Source organism: Salmo salar, chromosome ssa10 (assembly GCF_905237065.1).
Source record: "Salmo salar chromosome ssa10, Ssal_v3.1, whole genome shotgun sequence".
In the NCBI taxonomy this organism is placed as follows: domain Eukaryota; kingdom Metazoa; phylum Chordata; class Actinopteri; order Salmoniformes; family Salmonidae; genus Salmo; species Salmo salar.
The window spans coordinates 60,929,454-60,943,502 of NC_059451.1; the positions used below are offsets into that span (position 1 = coordinate 60,929,454).

The following is a 14,049-nucleotide window of genomic DNA, read 5'->3' on the forward strand; positions in this document are numbered from 1 at the left end:
GTTTGCGGGGGGTATGCTAGTTCTGAACGTCACATGCTAATGTAAAAAGCTGTTTTTTGATATAAATATGAACTTGATTGAACAAAACATGCATGTATTGTATAGCATAATGTCCTAGGTGTGTCATCTGATGAAGATCATCAAAGGTTAGTGCTGCATTTAGCTGTCTTCTGGGTTTTTGTGACATTATATGCTAGCTTGAAAAAATGGGTGTGTGATTAGGTTAACAGTTGCTGTACTTGCTGCAATATGTTGACAAATAGCCAGAAATATGCAGCTAGCTATCTAGCAAGCTACGTTAGATCATTTGAAAAGATAACTAACCATCAATCTACAGTATATCAGCTTGTATAAACTGGAAATAGTCTTTGCAAATAATCTACATATTTCAGTGTTTTTGGATTCAACGTGCTTTTTCACCTGCATCAGTTAGGCACCACTGCATGAAATATTTCAAAATGTTCTTGCTGTCCCTCCATCTGCAATTTGAATTTGATTGGCTGATAGGAAGGAATGGGTGGAGTTGCATAAACCTCAGCCTGTTAGGCAGCTTCACAGACACCTTCACCACTTGTGCATCATTCTCTGTCATAGCGCTCCCCCATGAGGTTGACTATATTACTCTCATGCAAGTTATTCTTCCCACTGTCCCAAAAGTCACTCTTAACTGTCACTTTTCTTGTCAAATAATATTTAAGGGGCGACATCTTTGTAATGGAAAAGATTTGTGTAAAGTATAAAAAATGACTTATCTTGCAGTGTGATTTCATTTGAAACTTTTCTTCAACAATGCGTTATAAGGAGGCACTTATTTAACTAGATTATAGTAAACTAATTGGGGATTGTTGTATTATGCTAATCGCAATCAGTCAGGTATCAAGGCTGGTCATTCAACTGCGACTGCTCTTCTCTGTGTCACGGAGGCTCTCCGCACTGCTAAAGCTAACTCTCTCTCCTCTGCTCTCATCCTTCTAGACCTATCTGCTGCCTTTGATACTGTGAACCATCAGAACCATCAGATCCTCCTCTCCACCCTCTCCGAGCTGGGTATCTCCGGCGTGGCTCACTCTTGGATTGCGTCCTACCTGACAGGTCGCTCCTACCAGGTGGCGTAGCGAGAATCCGTCTCCGCACCACGTGCTCTCACCACTAGTGTCCCCCAGGGCTCAGTTCTAGGCCCTCTCCTATTCTCGCTATACACCAAGTCTCTTGGCTCTGTCATATCCTCACATGGTCTCTCCTATCATTGCTACGCAGATGACACACGATTAATCTTCTCCTTTCCCCCTTCTGATAACCAGGTGGCGAATCGCATCTCTGCATGTCTGGCAGACATAGCAGTGTGGATGACGGATCACCACCTCAAGCTGAACCTCGGCAAGACGGAGCTGCTCTTCCTCCCGGGGAAGGACTGCCATTTCCATGATCTCGCCATCACGGTGGACAACTCCATTGTGTCCTCCCAGAGTGCTAAGAGCCTCGGCGTGACCCTGGACAACACCCTGTCGTTCTCCGCTAACATCAAGGCGGTGACCCGATCCTGTAGGTTCATGCTATACAACATTTGCAGAGTACGACCCTGCCTTACACAGGAAGCGGCGCAGGTCCTAATCCAGGCACTTGTCATCTCCCGTCTGGATTACTGCAACTCCCTGTTGGCGGGGCTCCCTGCCTGTGCCATTAAACCCCTGCAACTCATCCAGAACGCCGCAGCCCGTCTGGTGTTCAACCTTCCCACGTTCTCTCCCGTCACCCCGCTCCTCCGCACACTCCACTGGCTTCCAGTTGAAGCTTGCATCTGCTACAAGACCATGGTGCTTGCCTACGGAGCTGTGAGGGGAACGGCACCTCCGTACCTTCAGGCTCTGATCAGGCTCTACACCCAAAGAAGGGCACTGCGTTCATCCACCTCTGGCCTGCTCGCCTCCCTACCTCTGCGGAAGCACAGTTCCCACTCAGCCCAGTCAAAACTGTTCGCTGCTCTGGCACCCCAATGGTGGAACAAGCTCCCTCACGATGCCAGGACAGCGGAGTCAATCACCACCTTCCGTAGACACCTGAAACCCCACCTCTTTAAGGAATACCTGGGATAGGATAAAGTGATCCTTCTAACCCCCCCCCCCCCCCAAAAAAAGATATAGATGTACTATTGTAAAGTGGTTGTTCCACTGGATATCATAAGGTGAATGCACCAATTTGTAAGTCGCTCTGGATAAGAGCGTCTGCTAAATGACATAAATGTAAACTGAGCAATACATAAATAGTCGCTTCATGTGAAGCACATTGTCGAAGAAAAGTTTCCAATCATGCAGCCCGATTATGAGCTTCATGGTCATTTTTACACTTTGCACAATTATTTTAGCCTTGGCAACCAGCCTGATCCCTGCATTCACCATTCTATGTAACTTTCTTCAATGGTAAATGCAGTGATCATGCTAGTTCCACCAGGATACAATTCTTTTGCACTATGAAAATTTCACCCGTAGTCAACAATAAAGACATTGCATCAACAATCTGCACCAAAAACCTTTTATTCTATAAAAGGAGTGGGGTAAATCTCAACTGTACAGGGGGAAACAGACTTAATGAAACACCATTTCTCACAGTATCAAAAAGCTCACGTTCTTCCTCACTGATCTTTACAGATTTGTTCTGTACAAATACAAAACAAATAATATTAATGACAATAACAATAACTGCATTGCACTGAATAATATAGTACTGGCCCAAAGGTTAATGCATTCAATATAAAATACTTACAATTCTGGTTGTTAAAGTAACTGTCCAGTGAAAATCTATTCTGTTAACTCATACCTAAATAATGTTGTTGACTCATCCAATACTTGTATTTGTGGCCAAAGCATAATTTAGATTTTTTTCTTCAAAAACCCCAGCTCAAATGTGTATCTCAAACAGACCGTTTAAAAAAATGCTTGCCATTTCCTCATAGAGGATGATGTCATCCTCCTGAAGGAGGATGAGCTGGCCAATCAGCGGTCTACTGGCATGAACATTTTTAATGACCGGTATACGCCCATACCATTCTGTTGTTGGGGTACACCTACACCATTCCAACGCAGAAAACCTGCGTTTTAACATAATTAATTAAAACAAACTGGAAGTAAAACAATTTCACTCATTGTTATTAATTATAGGTCATAAAAATCTGTCAACACTAGACAGTTACTTTAAGAAAAGGAGTTGTGATTAATGATAAGAAGAGGCACACTCACACACTTATACACACACAATCAATCCACCCTTACATTATGTGGTGCCATATTGTTGAAGTGAGGGGTGACTAGTGAAGTGGATAAATGGGCTTGTACAAATACAGTACAGTATAGAGTCAAGTCTTAAGTCGTATGCTGCCATGTCTAAACCATAGATGGATCTATCTTTTGTTGGACAGAACATTTCTATATTGACGTACTGTATTGTATTGATGTATTATAGTATTGTTTTCTTTGTGGTATATGGAGTAATACTTCACAGTGGACATTAAAGGGGAACTTGTATTGTATGCATCAATGCGGTGAGGTGGGTTTGACCAGTGATAACAGATATTTGATCATATCAGATTTTCAACTCTGGGTATGTCCTAAAATGGCCCCATATTCCCTATATAGTGCACTACTTTTAACCAAAGCCCCAGGGGCCCTGGTCAAAAGAAGTGCATTAGGGAGTAGGGTGCCATTTTGGACAGTTGTTCAGGTTGAGACGGTCCTTCTGTTGCAGGTCATTAGGACTGTTAGGTTAGGGCACCAGGATCACACCGACATGCTCACCAACTTCACAAAAACAAAATGTGCACAACACAAATGGGACCGATGTTTAGGACATAAAAAAAGAATACCTTTTTTTTTTATAACACATTTCAGTTGTAAATCCATCCAACAGAGTAGAAAATAAAAGAAAAAATTATATTTTTCACATTGTCTAGTCAGTGTTAAAAATAGAACTCCACCTGTTACATTTATTATGGACTTTTTGATTATATACAGTATGTACACTTATTGTTCTTTAATTATTTCTCATAGTCCTTAATGTCTAATACCATCTAATAACAAGTTGCAATCAAATGCATGTCCTCTTCTAGAAAAATGTGCTTAGTAACATTGTTAGGAGTTGAAGCAGAGAATGATAGAAACTCATAGGAACATTGCATTGCTCTGTGTGGACCAATAAGATCCCTCTCTGCTTCACGCATGCGCTCAACTCAACTCACACCAAGGCTGGGTTCCCAGTCAGAAGACAAAAAGGATTCAATCATGTTTTATTTAGCTAGCGTTTGAAATGATGATGGCTGCTGCGACTGCTAGTGAGAGAGCCAAACACTTTGTTTACATGTTCTTCAGTATGCCCTCTGTATGCATGTACCATAGGAGCTGTACTTAGCCACTGACTTCAGAACAGCGCTTAGTAGCGAGTGCTGTATATGTTCCAGTAGCAACACATATTTAACCACTGACCCCAGTACAGCGCTAGGAGCGAGGTCTGTGGAGGTTGCATAATCAAGTGAACCCAGAGAGCAGGAGCTAAAAACAACCACCTTAAGACATGGAGATCAGTTAGGCTCAGAGTCGGAGTACTGATCTAGGATCAGTTTAGCCTTTTAGATCATAATGAATAAGATAATATGGATCAGAACTCCTACTCTGAGACCCTTTGTGAATACAGGCCCTGATCTGGGTCGAAATGGGCAGAAATGCTCGTAACAACAGAGTGCCTCGTGACGTGTCGTCAGGGCAATGAGACCCCGTTTCCCGGGTAACCCTGAAGACCAAAACAATCGTGCGTTTCTAAGACTGACTTTGATTCACTAAGGCTCCGACAGGCTGCACCGAAACCCACACTTCTAAAATCATCAGTTCTGATTATTTGTTACACACACACACACACACACACACACAAGCTCCCTAGATCCCCTAGTTTGTAACCTCAACCTTTTTCTTGTTATACTTTTACAGCCTCAAAACACAATCTAAGGATATGAAATAGTCAAAAAGGGGATGTTATTATGTTATGAGCCAATCATTAGAAAGAGAAAGAGAAGAAAATGAAAAAAACTACAGAAGGCTTTTTTTTTTAAACAACACAAATACTGTTACTGAACAACAAGCTATAAATGTGGGGCAAGTGAACATGATTTAATATCTGATTGAAACTATTAATAAAACAGAATCCTCACAGTCTTGTAGCTCCCTGTTTTAGGAGATGGGGGAGCGGAGAAATGGAGTGGAAGGGGGTTGAATAAGACATTTCTACACCGCCACACCCGAGGGGTCTGCTGACTCTGCTGAGGAAATTATATGTATGGAGGAGAGGACATGATGCATCATCAACTGTCTTTAAATAGCACACACTACACTAACGCTCACACACAATTGCACACACATACAGACAGCTAGCCCATGCACACAACGCAGGTTAACAGAAGATGATAAAACACAGTAAACAGTTGCTCGACAGCTGAGAAGTCATCTCTGAAGTGTTTTCCCCTCTCAAATAAACAAAAATGACACAAAAGCCACATTTCCTTCCCTGCCCCCTTCACCTCCTCTGTCCTCCTCCTCTTCTTGCTCTGAACTGAGTGTGTGATGTCGGTAACCCTGCATCATTTCAAAGTATGTCCTCGGTCTCTCTCTCAGTCCAGCCTGTCCATCTCTCTCTGCTGTATCCCAGGTTTGTCTTCACTAGTCTATCTTCTGGATGGATAGGGTGCTGTTGAAGTAGATAGCCTCTGGCTGTGTGCACACTGAGTGGGGTGTGAGGGAGAAACGAGGAGATAAGCTGTGGGGTATGAGAGTTGTGGACTACCCCTTCAGGTGCTAAGCAACCAGAAAACAACAACAAACTCCTCTCATCCTTTTGGGATCTTCATTCTCCACCTCTTTAATGTAATGATCTCCACGATGACCCACAGTTCAAAATGGAGGACGAGCCGTAGCGTAGAGAAGACTAGGTCTAAACAATGGACCAGCAATGCGATCAGAAATGACTGAAAGTGAATTTTAGCAGTACAGAAAACTCGCCATCAAAGTGGAAAATAAACACAATCATAGTGGATTTCAGCTAACTGCTCTGCAAACACATAACATAACTGTTTTACTGTCATTCTATTAATTTAAATGTTTTTCAAATGATCTACCGCCACTTTATTACTTGATTTCCTGACCACTGGTGACGTTTTCAATGCGAATCCTGTAGAATCAGCGCTGGTCCAATGAATGAGTTTATTTTCGAATGCTCCTGCTCGGAAAATGTATGTTGTCTTAACCTTGGTTATTTTTTTACAGAGAGGAGAGGAGGGGGAACAGTAAAAGGAAGTGACACAGCAGAGAACCTCTAGGGGTCAGAGTTCAGGCCCTCCCATTTGAGTTCCATCTGGGTCCCGAGGGGGGCTGGGGAGGGAGGTGATGGGTTGGAGGGCGAAGGTAGTGGGGGTTAAGGTTTAAAGGTCAAAGGTCAGGGAGTCAGAGGTCATGGTTCACATCATGACGTGGCGTCTCCGGTGCAGGGCTAGGTGGTCAGACCGGGAGAAGGAGCGGTCACAGTCGGTGCAGCGGAAGGGCTTGATGCCTGTGTGTTTACGGAAGTGTCGCGTCAGCTCGTCTGACCGGGCGAACCTCCAGGTACAGCCCTCCCATGTACAGTGGTACGGCTTCTCTCCTACAGGGAAGAAGATATGGAGATGATTAGTTGATTGGTTGATTGATTGTGCAAATATTGGTTTAAAACCAGTTAAATCTAACTAAATGTAATCTAAAATGTAACCTAAGAAATCCCCAAAAGTAATTATTTATCATGAGATGACCATAAACAATAACTAGTAATGCTACACACTCCAAGAAAGGTTAGAATCTCACTTTTCTGGTAAAAAAATAGTTATACATTGCTGAGGTGAAGTCACTTTTGAGGATACAAGCTCAAGTACACAGTAAAAATATGCAAAAAATATAGAAATAGGAAATATTTTGTATGATGTATTTCCTATTCAACAAAACTTTGAATAAGTCTTGAAATGACATATGCTTTCTAAATATAGCATCATCAAATGATAAAATGACTATAAGATCTTATTTATTTTCTAAAGGTCTCTCCTGATCCAAATGTCTCGTCGCTGTGAACGTCTCACAGAGCTCTAGTTTGGCTTCCTATGTCTCATCGCTGTGAACGTCTCACAGAGCTCTAGTTTGGCTTCCTATGTCTCATCGCTGTGAACGTCTCACAGAGCTCTAGTTTGGCTTCCTATGTCTCATCGCTGTGAACGTCTCACAGAGCTCTAGTTTGGCTTCCTATGTCTCATCGCTGTGAACGTCTCACAGAGCTCTAGTTTGGCTTCCTATGTCTCATCGCTGTGAACGTCTCACAGAGCTCTAGCTTGGCTTCCTATGTCTCATCGCTGTGAACGTCTCACAGAGCTCTAGTTTGGCTTCCTATGTCTCATCGCTGTGAACGTCTCACAGAGCTAGGAACTAGCCTTCATCTCATATTAATATTGGCCATCTATGACAAACAGAAAGTGTTTTGTTTAAAGTTATTTTAGATGAATGCCTATAAATCAATCTCTGAATGTGCTACCGTGATGAAACCAATCTCTCCTGCTGCGCTACGATGTAACGATTGCAGGCACGTGCTTTGTCCACGGCTGTGATGTAGGGTTCAGCGAGGAGTTGATGGACAGTTGGAAGAGCGAATGAAATGGTAAGAGGGACATCCCAGATTTCAGATCCTACGACTCAGAAAAAAATACTAGTGTGTCCGTGGGAACAATGCAAGCCATTTCGAACTACTGTATCCACAGATGGATTTATAAGAGAAAATGTCCTTCGGAGAGGCAGTACTTTCGGTAAAAAACAATAAGATAAGAAGCTCTAGTATAGATCTACATTAAGTGTCTATTCATTGGCTACAAAATGTGGGTCCTGGGTCAGTCATTGGCTAAAGATTAGTATGTGGGTGGGACAGGGTCAGTGTGTGTGTTACCGGTGTGTATCCTGCGGTGGGCTTTGAGGTGTGAGCTCTTGGTGTACACCTTGTTACAGCCATCATAGTCACACATATGGACACGCCTCCTCTTCATATCCGGCGAATCAGGATCCACCTGCATGTCCATGTCTACGCCTGACCTGAGAGAGAGAGAGAGAGAGAGAGAGAGAGAGAGAGAGAGAGAGAGAGAGAGAGAGAGAGAGAGAGAGAGAGAGAGAAGACCTGTCATGATATGGGTAAGGCTGGAGTGACATGCATTGAGTCATGTACTTAGTGAAATGACAGAATGTCAGAGGATCAGCTGTATTAGCAGGATTACTAGAAAGCAGCTAGCTACCTGAATATGAACTGTTAGTGTTACGCGATCAGACATGTTCTACATATGACCTTTACCTCTCCAGCCCCACCCATACTGTCTATGTCCCAACTGACCCTAGAAGGAAAGGACTATGAGCTAAAACCCTGAAATGAGTTCCCTCTGTTCAGCCTTTCCTATGGGGAAAATGAACGGGAAAGAATAGGGTTTTGGGATAAACGCCCAAAATATGGTCTGAGGTTAACACAAGCTTAGGAGATCTTATACGTTTTGTTCTATGAAACAATATTGGGGCTCCTGAGTGGTGCAGCGGTCTAAGGCACTGCATCGCAGTGCTAGAGGCATCACTACAGACCCTGGTTCGATCCTGGGCTGTATCACAACCGGCCGTGATCGGGAGTCCCATAGAGCGGCGCACAATTGGCCCAGTGCCATCCTGGTTAGGGTTTGGCCGTGTAGGCCATCATTGTAAATAAGAATTTGTTCTTAACTGACTTTCCCCTTTCAGTGGCTACGGAGTCTCAAAATGGACAAACAGTACTTTTGCCACTTTTTTCTCGTTTTTCAAGCGAAGGTCTTTTAAGGGCACACTTGTTCGGTTCGCCTAGCCGAGTTCAGCTTAGCGCCAGCTGAACTGAAGCATGCTGACGCCTTAACAGAGCCTGACTCTTAATAATCACCGCTAATTGAGTCTATTGTTCAGGTTCATCACATCTCCTAGTGATATATGGTCCCTGGGTGAATTTACAGGCCACAGCCAACAGAGAGGGCTACACAGTAACTGTCAAAAACCCATACAGTCAGACAGCTTCCAGTTCAAAGCTGATCTCTCCCCAACTCTCCTCTCGCTCTCTCTCTCTTCTCAACTCTCGCCCTCTCCCCCTCCCACTCTCCTGTTTTTTTCTGTCCATCTCTCCATCTCCCCTCCTTTACTTCCTCTCCCTCCCAACCTCCCTGTTCCTCGCTGCCATTCACTTTCTCCACCCTGCCTGCCAACTAGTTAACACCCTTTCCTCCTCTCTCTCTCTCTCTTCCTTTCTCTTGTTCTCTGCCCAGCCATTAGCTCAAACACACTAAACCAGCACAAATAGAGCTAATATAACTCCTTCTTCATCCTATCCTGCCTGTTTAACACACTAACTCCCCCCTCTCCTCTCAATAGAGCTAATATAATTCCTTCTTCCTCCTATCCTGCCTGTTTAACACACTAACTCCCCCCTCTCCTCTCAATAGAGCTAATATAATTCCTTCTTCATCCTATCCTGCCTGTTTAACACACTAACTCCCCCCTCTCCTCTCCTCTCTCCAAACCATTTATAAGGAGGTGTGACGGCAAACTGCATTACGTAATCTTGTTTACACCTGGTTCTGGGACAACCCTGCCCAGCAACACACACACACCCTACATTTCAGTTAGATAGAGTGCAGCAAGCTCTGTCTCACACAAAGTCACGCCTTTAGGGGTGTGGCGGCTGCTGCCCCCTCCTACCAAAAACAATTACACATTTATACATTCTGTCTCCCCTGTTGCTGCCTCACTGACACACACACACACACACACACACACCCTCTCCTCTCCTCCAGTGTTCAGGGGTTACATAAGTGTCCAGAGCAGTGCTGCAGTAATGTAATTAGCACCAGAGAGTGGAGAGGAGAGACGGGCCCAGCTCACCACAGCCAAACCCCCAATGAAGAAGCAAATTCACCCTATATCATTATTCTCTAATAATACACTCAACCTTCCACTCTCTTCCTGTAAAACTCTACTCCTATATCAGGACTGCAAACTACCCTCGTTATGAACCCCACAAAATGTCTGTTGAAATTGTGATAGCAATAAGTGTTTTATCGTATCTTGATAAAACAAACAATACATCAATCAGCCGCAATTATCTGACACTCACCCTGTGGAGGATGAGCCCTACAGAACCACCACCCTGTGGAGGATGAGCCCTACAGAACCACCACCCTGTGTCATGGAGGATGAGCCCTACAGAACCACCACCCTGTGGAGGATGAGCCCTACAGAACCACCACCCTGTGGAGGATGAGCCCTACAGAACCACCACCCTGTGGAGGATGAGCCCTACAGAACCACCACCCTGTGGAGGATGAGCCCTACAGAACCACCACCCTGTGGAGGATGAGCCCTACAGAACCACCACCCTGTGGAGGATGAGCCCTACAGAACCACCACCCTGTGGAGGATGAGCCCTACAGAACCACCACCCTGTGGAGGATGAGCCCTACAGAACCACCACCCTGTGGAGGATGAGCCCTACAGAACCACCACCCTGGCTGGAGGATGAGCCCTACAGAACCACCACCCTGTGGAGGATGAGCCCTACAGAACCACCACCCTGTGGAGGATGAGCCCTACAGAACCACCACCCTGTGTCCTGGAGGATGAGCCCTACAGAACCACCACCCTGTGGAGGATGAGCCCTACAGAACCACCACCCTGTGGAGGATGAGCCCTACAGAACCACTGCCCTGTGTCCAGGAGGATGAGCCCTACAGAACCACCACCCTGTGTCCAGGCCCTGTGTAGTGGAGGATGAGCCCTACAGAACCACCACCCCTACACCACCACCCTGTGTCCAGGGCTATACCACCACCTTCCAGTCCATGACACTCACCCTGTGTCAAGTCCAGGTGTACTGAAGGATGCTGAACCTGACTCTGTCCCACTCTCCACATCACTGTCACTCTGGTACTCCACTGGAGACGCCGAGCCAGGCTTGATACGCACTAGACGAAAAGATGGATATATGGATAGGGGAAGAGAGAGAGGGAGAGAGAGGATGTAAGAAAGATGGGGAGAAGGAGCAATGGGACAGAGTGAGATAGAAATAAATGGACAATGTAGAGGAAGATGGAAAGGTATACAGAGAGAGGGGGGGGGGGGGAGAAAGGCAAAAAACATCAGGGGGTTAGCAACTTAAATCCAACCACCATAACACACAGTACTTGGCAACACAAAAGGTAAGCCAGGCCATCCCAGCTGAGTTGATTTGAATTTCTATTTGGTGTGAGAGAATTCCCATTATACTTAGCTGTGGTTGGCTGTCCTGTGGAGGCAGGGGATTGTATTTGTGAACCCCCCTCTTTCCCCTACCCCCATCCCTCCCTCTCTTAGTGGGTCAGAATGTGGCGACTGCATTGTTCGAAGTTTCTCTTCCCTGAGGATGCGAGGGGGTGTAGTGATGATGGGGTTGGAATTGGGGCGGGGTAAATAACTGTCCTTTGTGCATGAGGAACCCCCCCCCCATTACTACTGCAACCCACCTCATTAAACGACTGAATCTCTCTCGCTCTCTCTCTCTCTCTGAAAATGTGTTAACATTGCCAAAGTGAGTGAACTAGATAATAAACAAAAGTGAAATAAACAATAAAAATGTACAGTAAACATTACTCACAAAAGTTCCAAAAGAATAAAGACATTACAAATGTCATATTATGTCTATATACAGTGTTGTAACGATGTGCAAATAATTAAAGTACAAAAGGGAAAATAAATAAACATAAATATGGGTTATATTTACAATGGTGTTTGTTCTTCACTGGTTGACCTTTCCTTGTGGCAACAGGTCACAAATCTTGCTGCAGTGATGGCACACTGTGGTATTTCACCCAATAGATATGGGAGTATATCAAAATTGGGTTTGTTTTTGAATTCTTTGGGGATCTGTGTAATCTGAGGGAAATATGTGTCTCTAATATGGTCATACATTTGGCAGGAGGTTAGGAAGTGCAGCTGTGTTGCCACCTCATTTTGTGGGCAGTGTGCACATAGCCTGTCTTCTCTTGAGCACCAGGTCTGCCTACTGCGGCCTTTCGCAATAACATGGCTATGCTCACTGAGTCTGTACATAGTCAAAGCTTTTAAGTTTGGATCAGTCACAGTGGTCAGGTATTCTGCCACAGTTTACTCTCAAAGTTAGGGTGGAAGAGGACAGAGTTTTAGTTTCTTTTGAACGGTGTGGTGTCCGCGATGGCTTCGCAGCCTAGCGTGGAGGAGACGCTGTCGTTATGGCATGGATTCAGGTGTGTTCCTGAGAATTGAATTAAGGCTCTGCTTGCGGTCAGCGAACAGGTAGGAGCTGAATTTATACATTTCGCTTCTAGAATGAACAAAGACGTGGTTGTGTTCATGAAAAGAGAACATTTGGTGGGTAGGCTCATTGCTAGTGGAATATTTGTAAGGGGAGTGTTAGTGCCAGTTTCACGTCTTTCTACCCCTTCGACCAGGGTGGTAGTAGCAAATTTGCCTCTGTTTATTACGAATGATAAAAATGGGGGAAAAAAAGGGTATGCGTTGTCTACGGCTTTCGGATGGGCGGGTGAGATGGTAGGGGAGATGCGGGAGAGGGCTGGGGAGTTTTATACTGAGTTGTATAGGTCAGAACTGTGTGATCCTATGTGTGCTCAGGTTTTGTTTGCAGAACTCCCTAAGCTCTCTCTGGCACAGAGGGATGAAATGTACATTCCTCTGTTGTCCCATGAACTGGCAGAGGTCGTAACCCAGAAGTCCCCCCGGCCGTGCACCGGGGGTCGATGGACTCCCTGCGGAGTTAAAAAAACAAACAATTCTGGGGAATAATTGGACTTCTTTTGCATTTTGCGTGAGTGCGTCGGGGTAGGAGAGTTGCCGATGAGCGGCTCTGACTCTCCTGCCCAAAACAGGGGACTTGTGTGAACTTAAGAGCTGGAGGCCTGTGGCATTGCTCTGTGCGAATTACAAGATATTTGCCAAGGTCCTCGCTAATAGACTGAAGTCCCATCTGGACTCTATAGTACACAAGGACCAGACATATTGCGTACCGGGACACTCAATCACGGACAACTTGTTCTTAATCAGGGACATGTTGGACTTGAGGGGTTCTAATGTGAACTTTGGACTGGTCTCTTTTGACCAAGAGAAGGCTTTTGATGGAGTGGAGCATGAGTATCTGTTTAATGTGATGTCTGTGTTTGGGTTTGGGGAAAGGTTTTTGACCTGTGTGAAGATGTTGTATGCTGGGGCGTCATGTATGGTCAAGGTGGGAGGGGGGCTCAGTAGGCCAGTCTGAGTGAGACAGGGCATTAGACAAGGATGCCCTCTATCGGGGCAGTTACAGTTGAAGTTTACATACACTGGTTGGAGTCATTAAAACTCGTTTTTCAACCACTCCACGAATTTCTTGTTAACTTCTTGCGGATTAGTGGGACGCTACCGTCCTATTTCGACAATTTCTGGTGAAATTGCAGAGCGCCAAATTCAAATTAAATTACTATAAATACTAAACTTTCATGAAATCACAAGTGCAATACATCAAAATAAAGTTAACTTGTTAATCCAGCCACCGTGTCAGATTTCAAAAAGGCTTTACGGCAAAAGCAAACCATGCGATTATCCGAGGACAGCGCCCAGCACACAAATGCATAACAAATCATTTTCAACCAGGGAGTTGCGATACGAAAGTCAGAAATAGCGATATAATATATGCCTTACCTTTGAAGATCTTCTTCTGTTGGCACTCCAAAAGGTCCCAGTTACATTACAAAATTGTCCTTTTGTTCGATAATGTCCTTCTTTATATCCATAAAAACTCAGTTTAGCTGGCGCGCTTCAGTCAATAATCCACTCGGTTTTCCTCCTTCAAAATGCATACAAAATTAATCCCAAACGTTACCAATAAACTTATCCAAACAAGTCAATCAATGTTTATAATCAAACAATAGGTACCCTAATACGCAAA

The 14,049-nt window shown here is 44.6% G+C and overlaps 1 protein-coding gene across 6 annotated transcripts in view; it reads right to left on the reverse strand.

Annotated features, from left to right (window-relative positions):
• Window positions 1-2,515: 2,515 nt before the first annotated feature.
• The window catches only part of LOC106560668 (Krueppel-like factor 8), a 136,457-nt gene continuing 124,923 nt past the window's right edge, over window positions 2,516-14,049 (reverse strand). For all 6 annotated transcript variants that reach the window (XM_045688010.1, XM_014123766.2, XM_045688009.1 and 3 more), the window contains 3 exons: window positions 10,948-11,059; window positions 7,990-8,132; window positions 2,516-6,672 (listed from right to left, as the gene is read on the reverse strand). In XM_045688010.1, coding sequence (XP_045543966.1) covers window positions 6,491-6,672; window positions 7,990-8,132; window positions 10,948-11,059 — 437 coding nt within the window. In that variant the 3' untranslated portion in view covers window positions 2,516-6,490. The remainder of the gene's footprint in view (window positions 6,673-7,989; window positions 8,133-10,947; window positions 11,060-14,049) is intronic.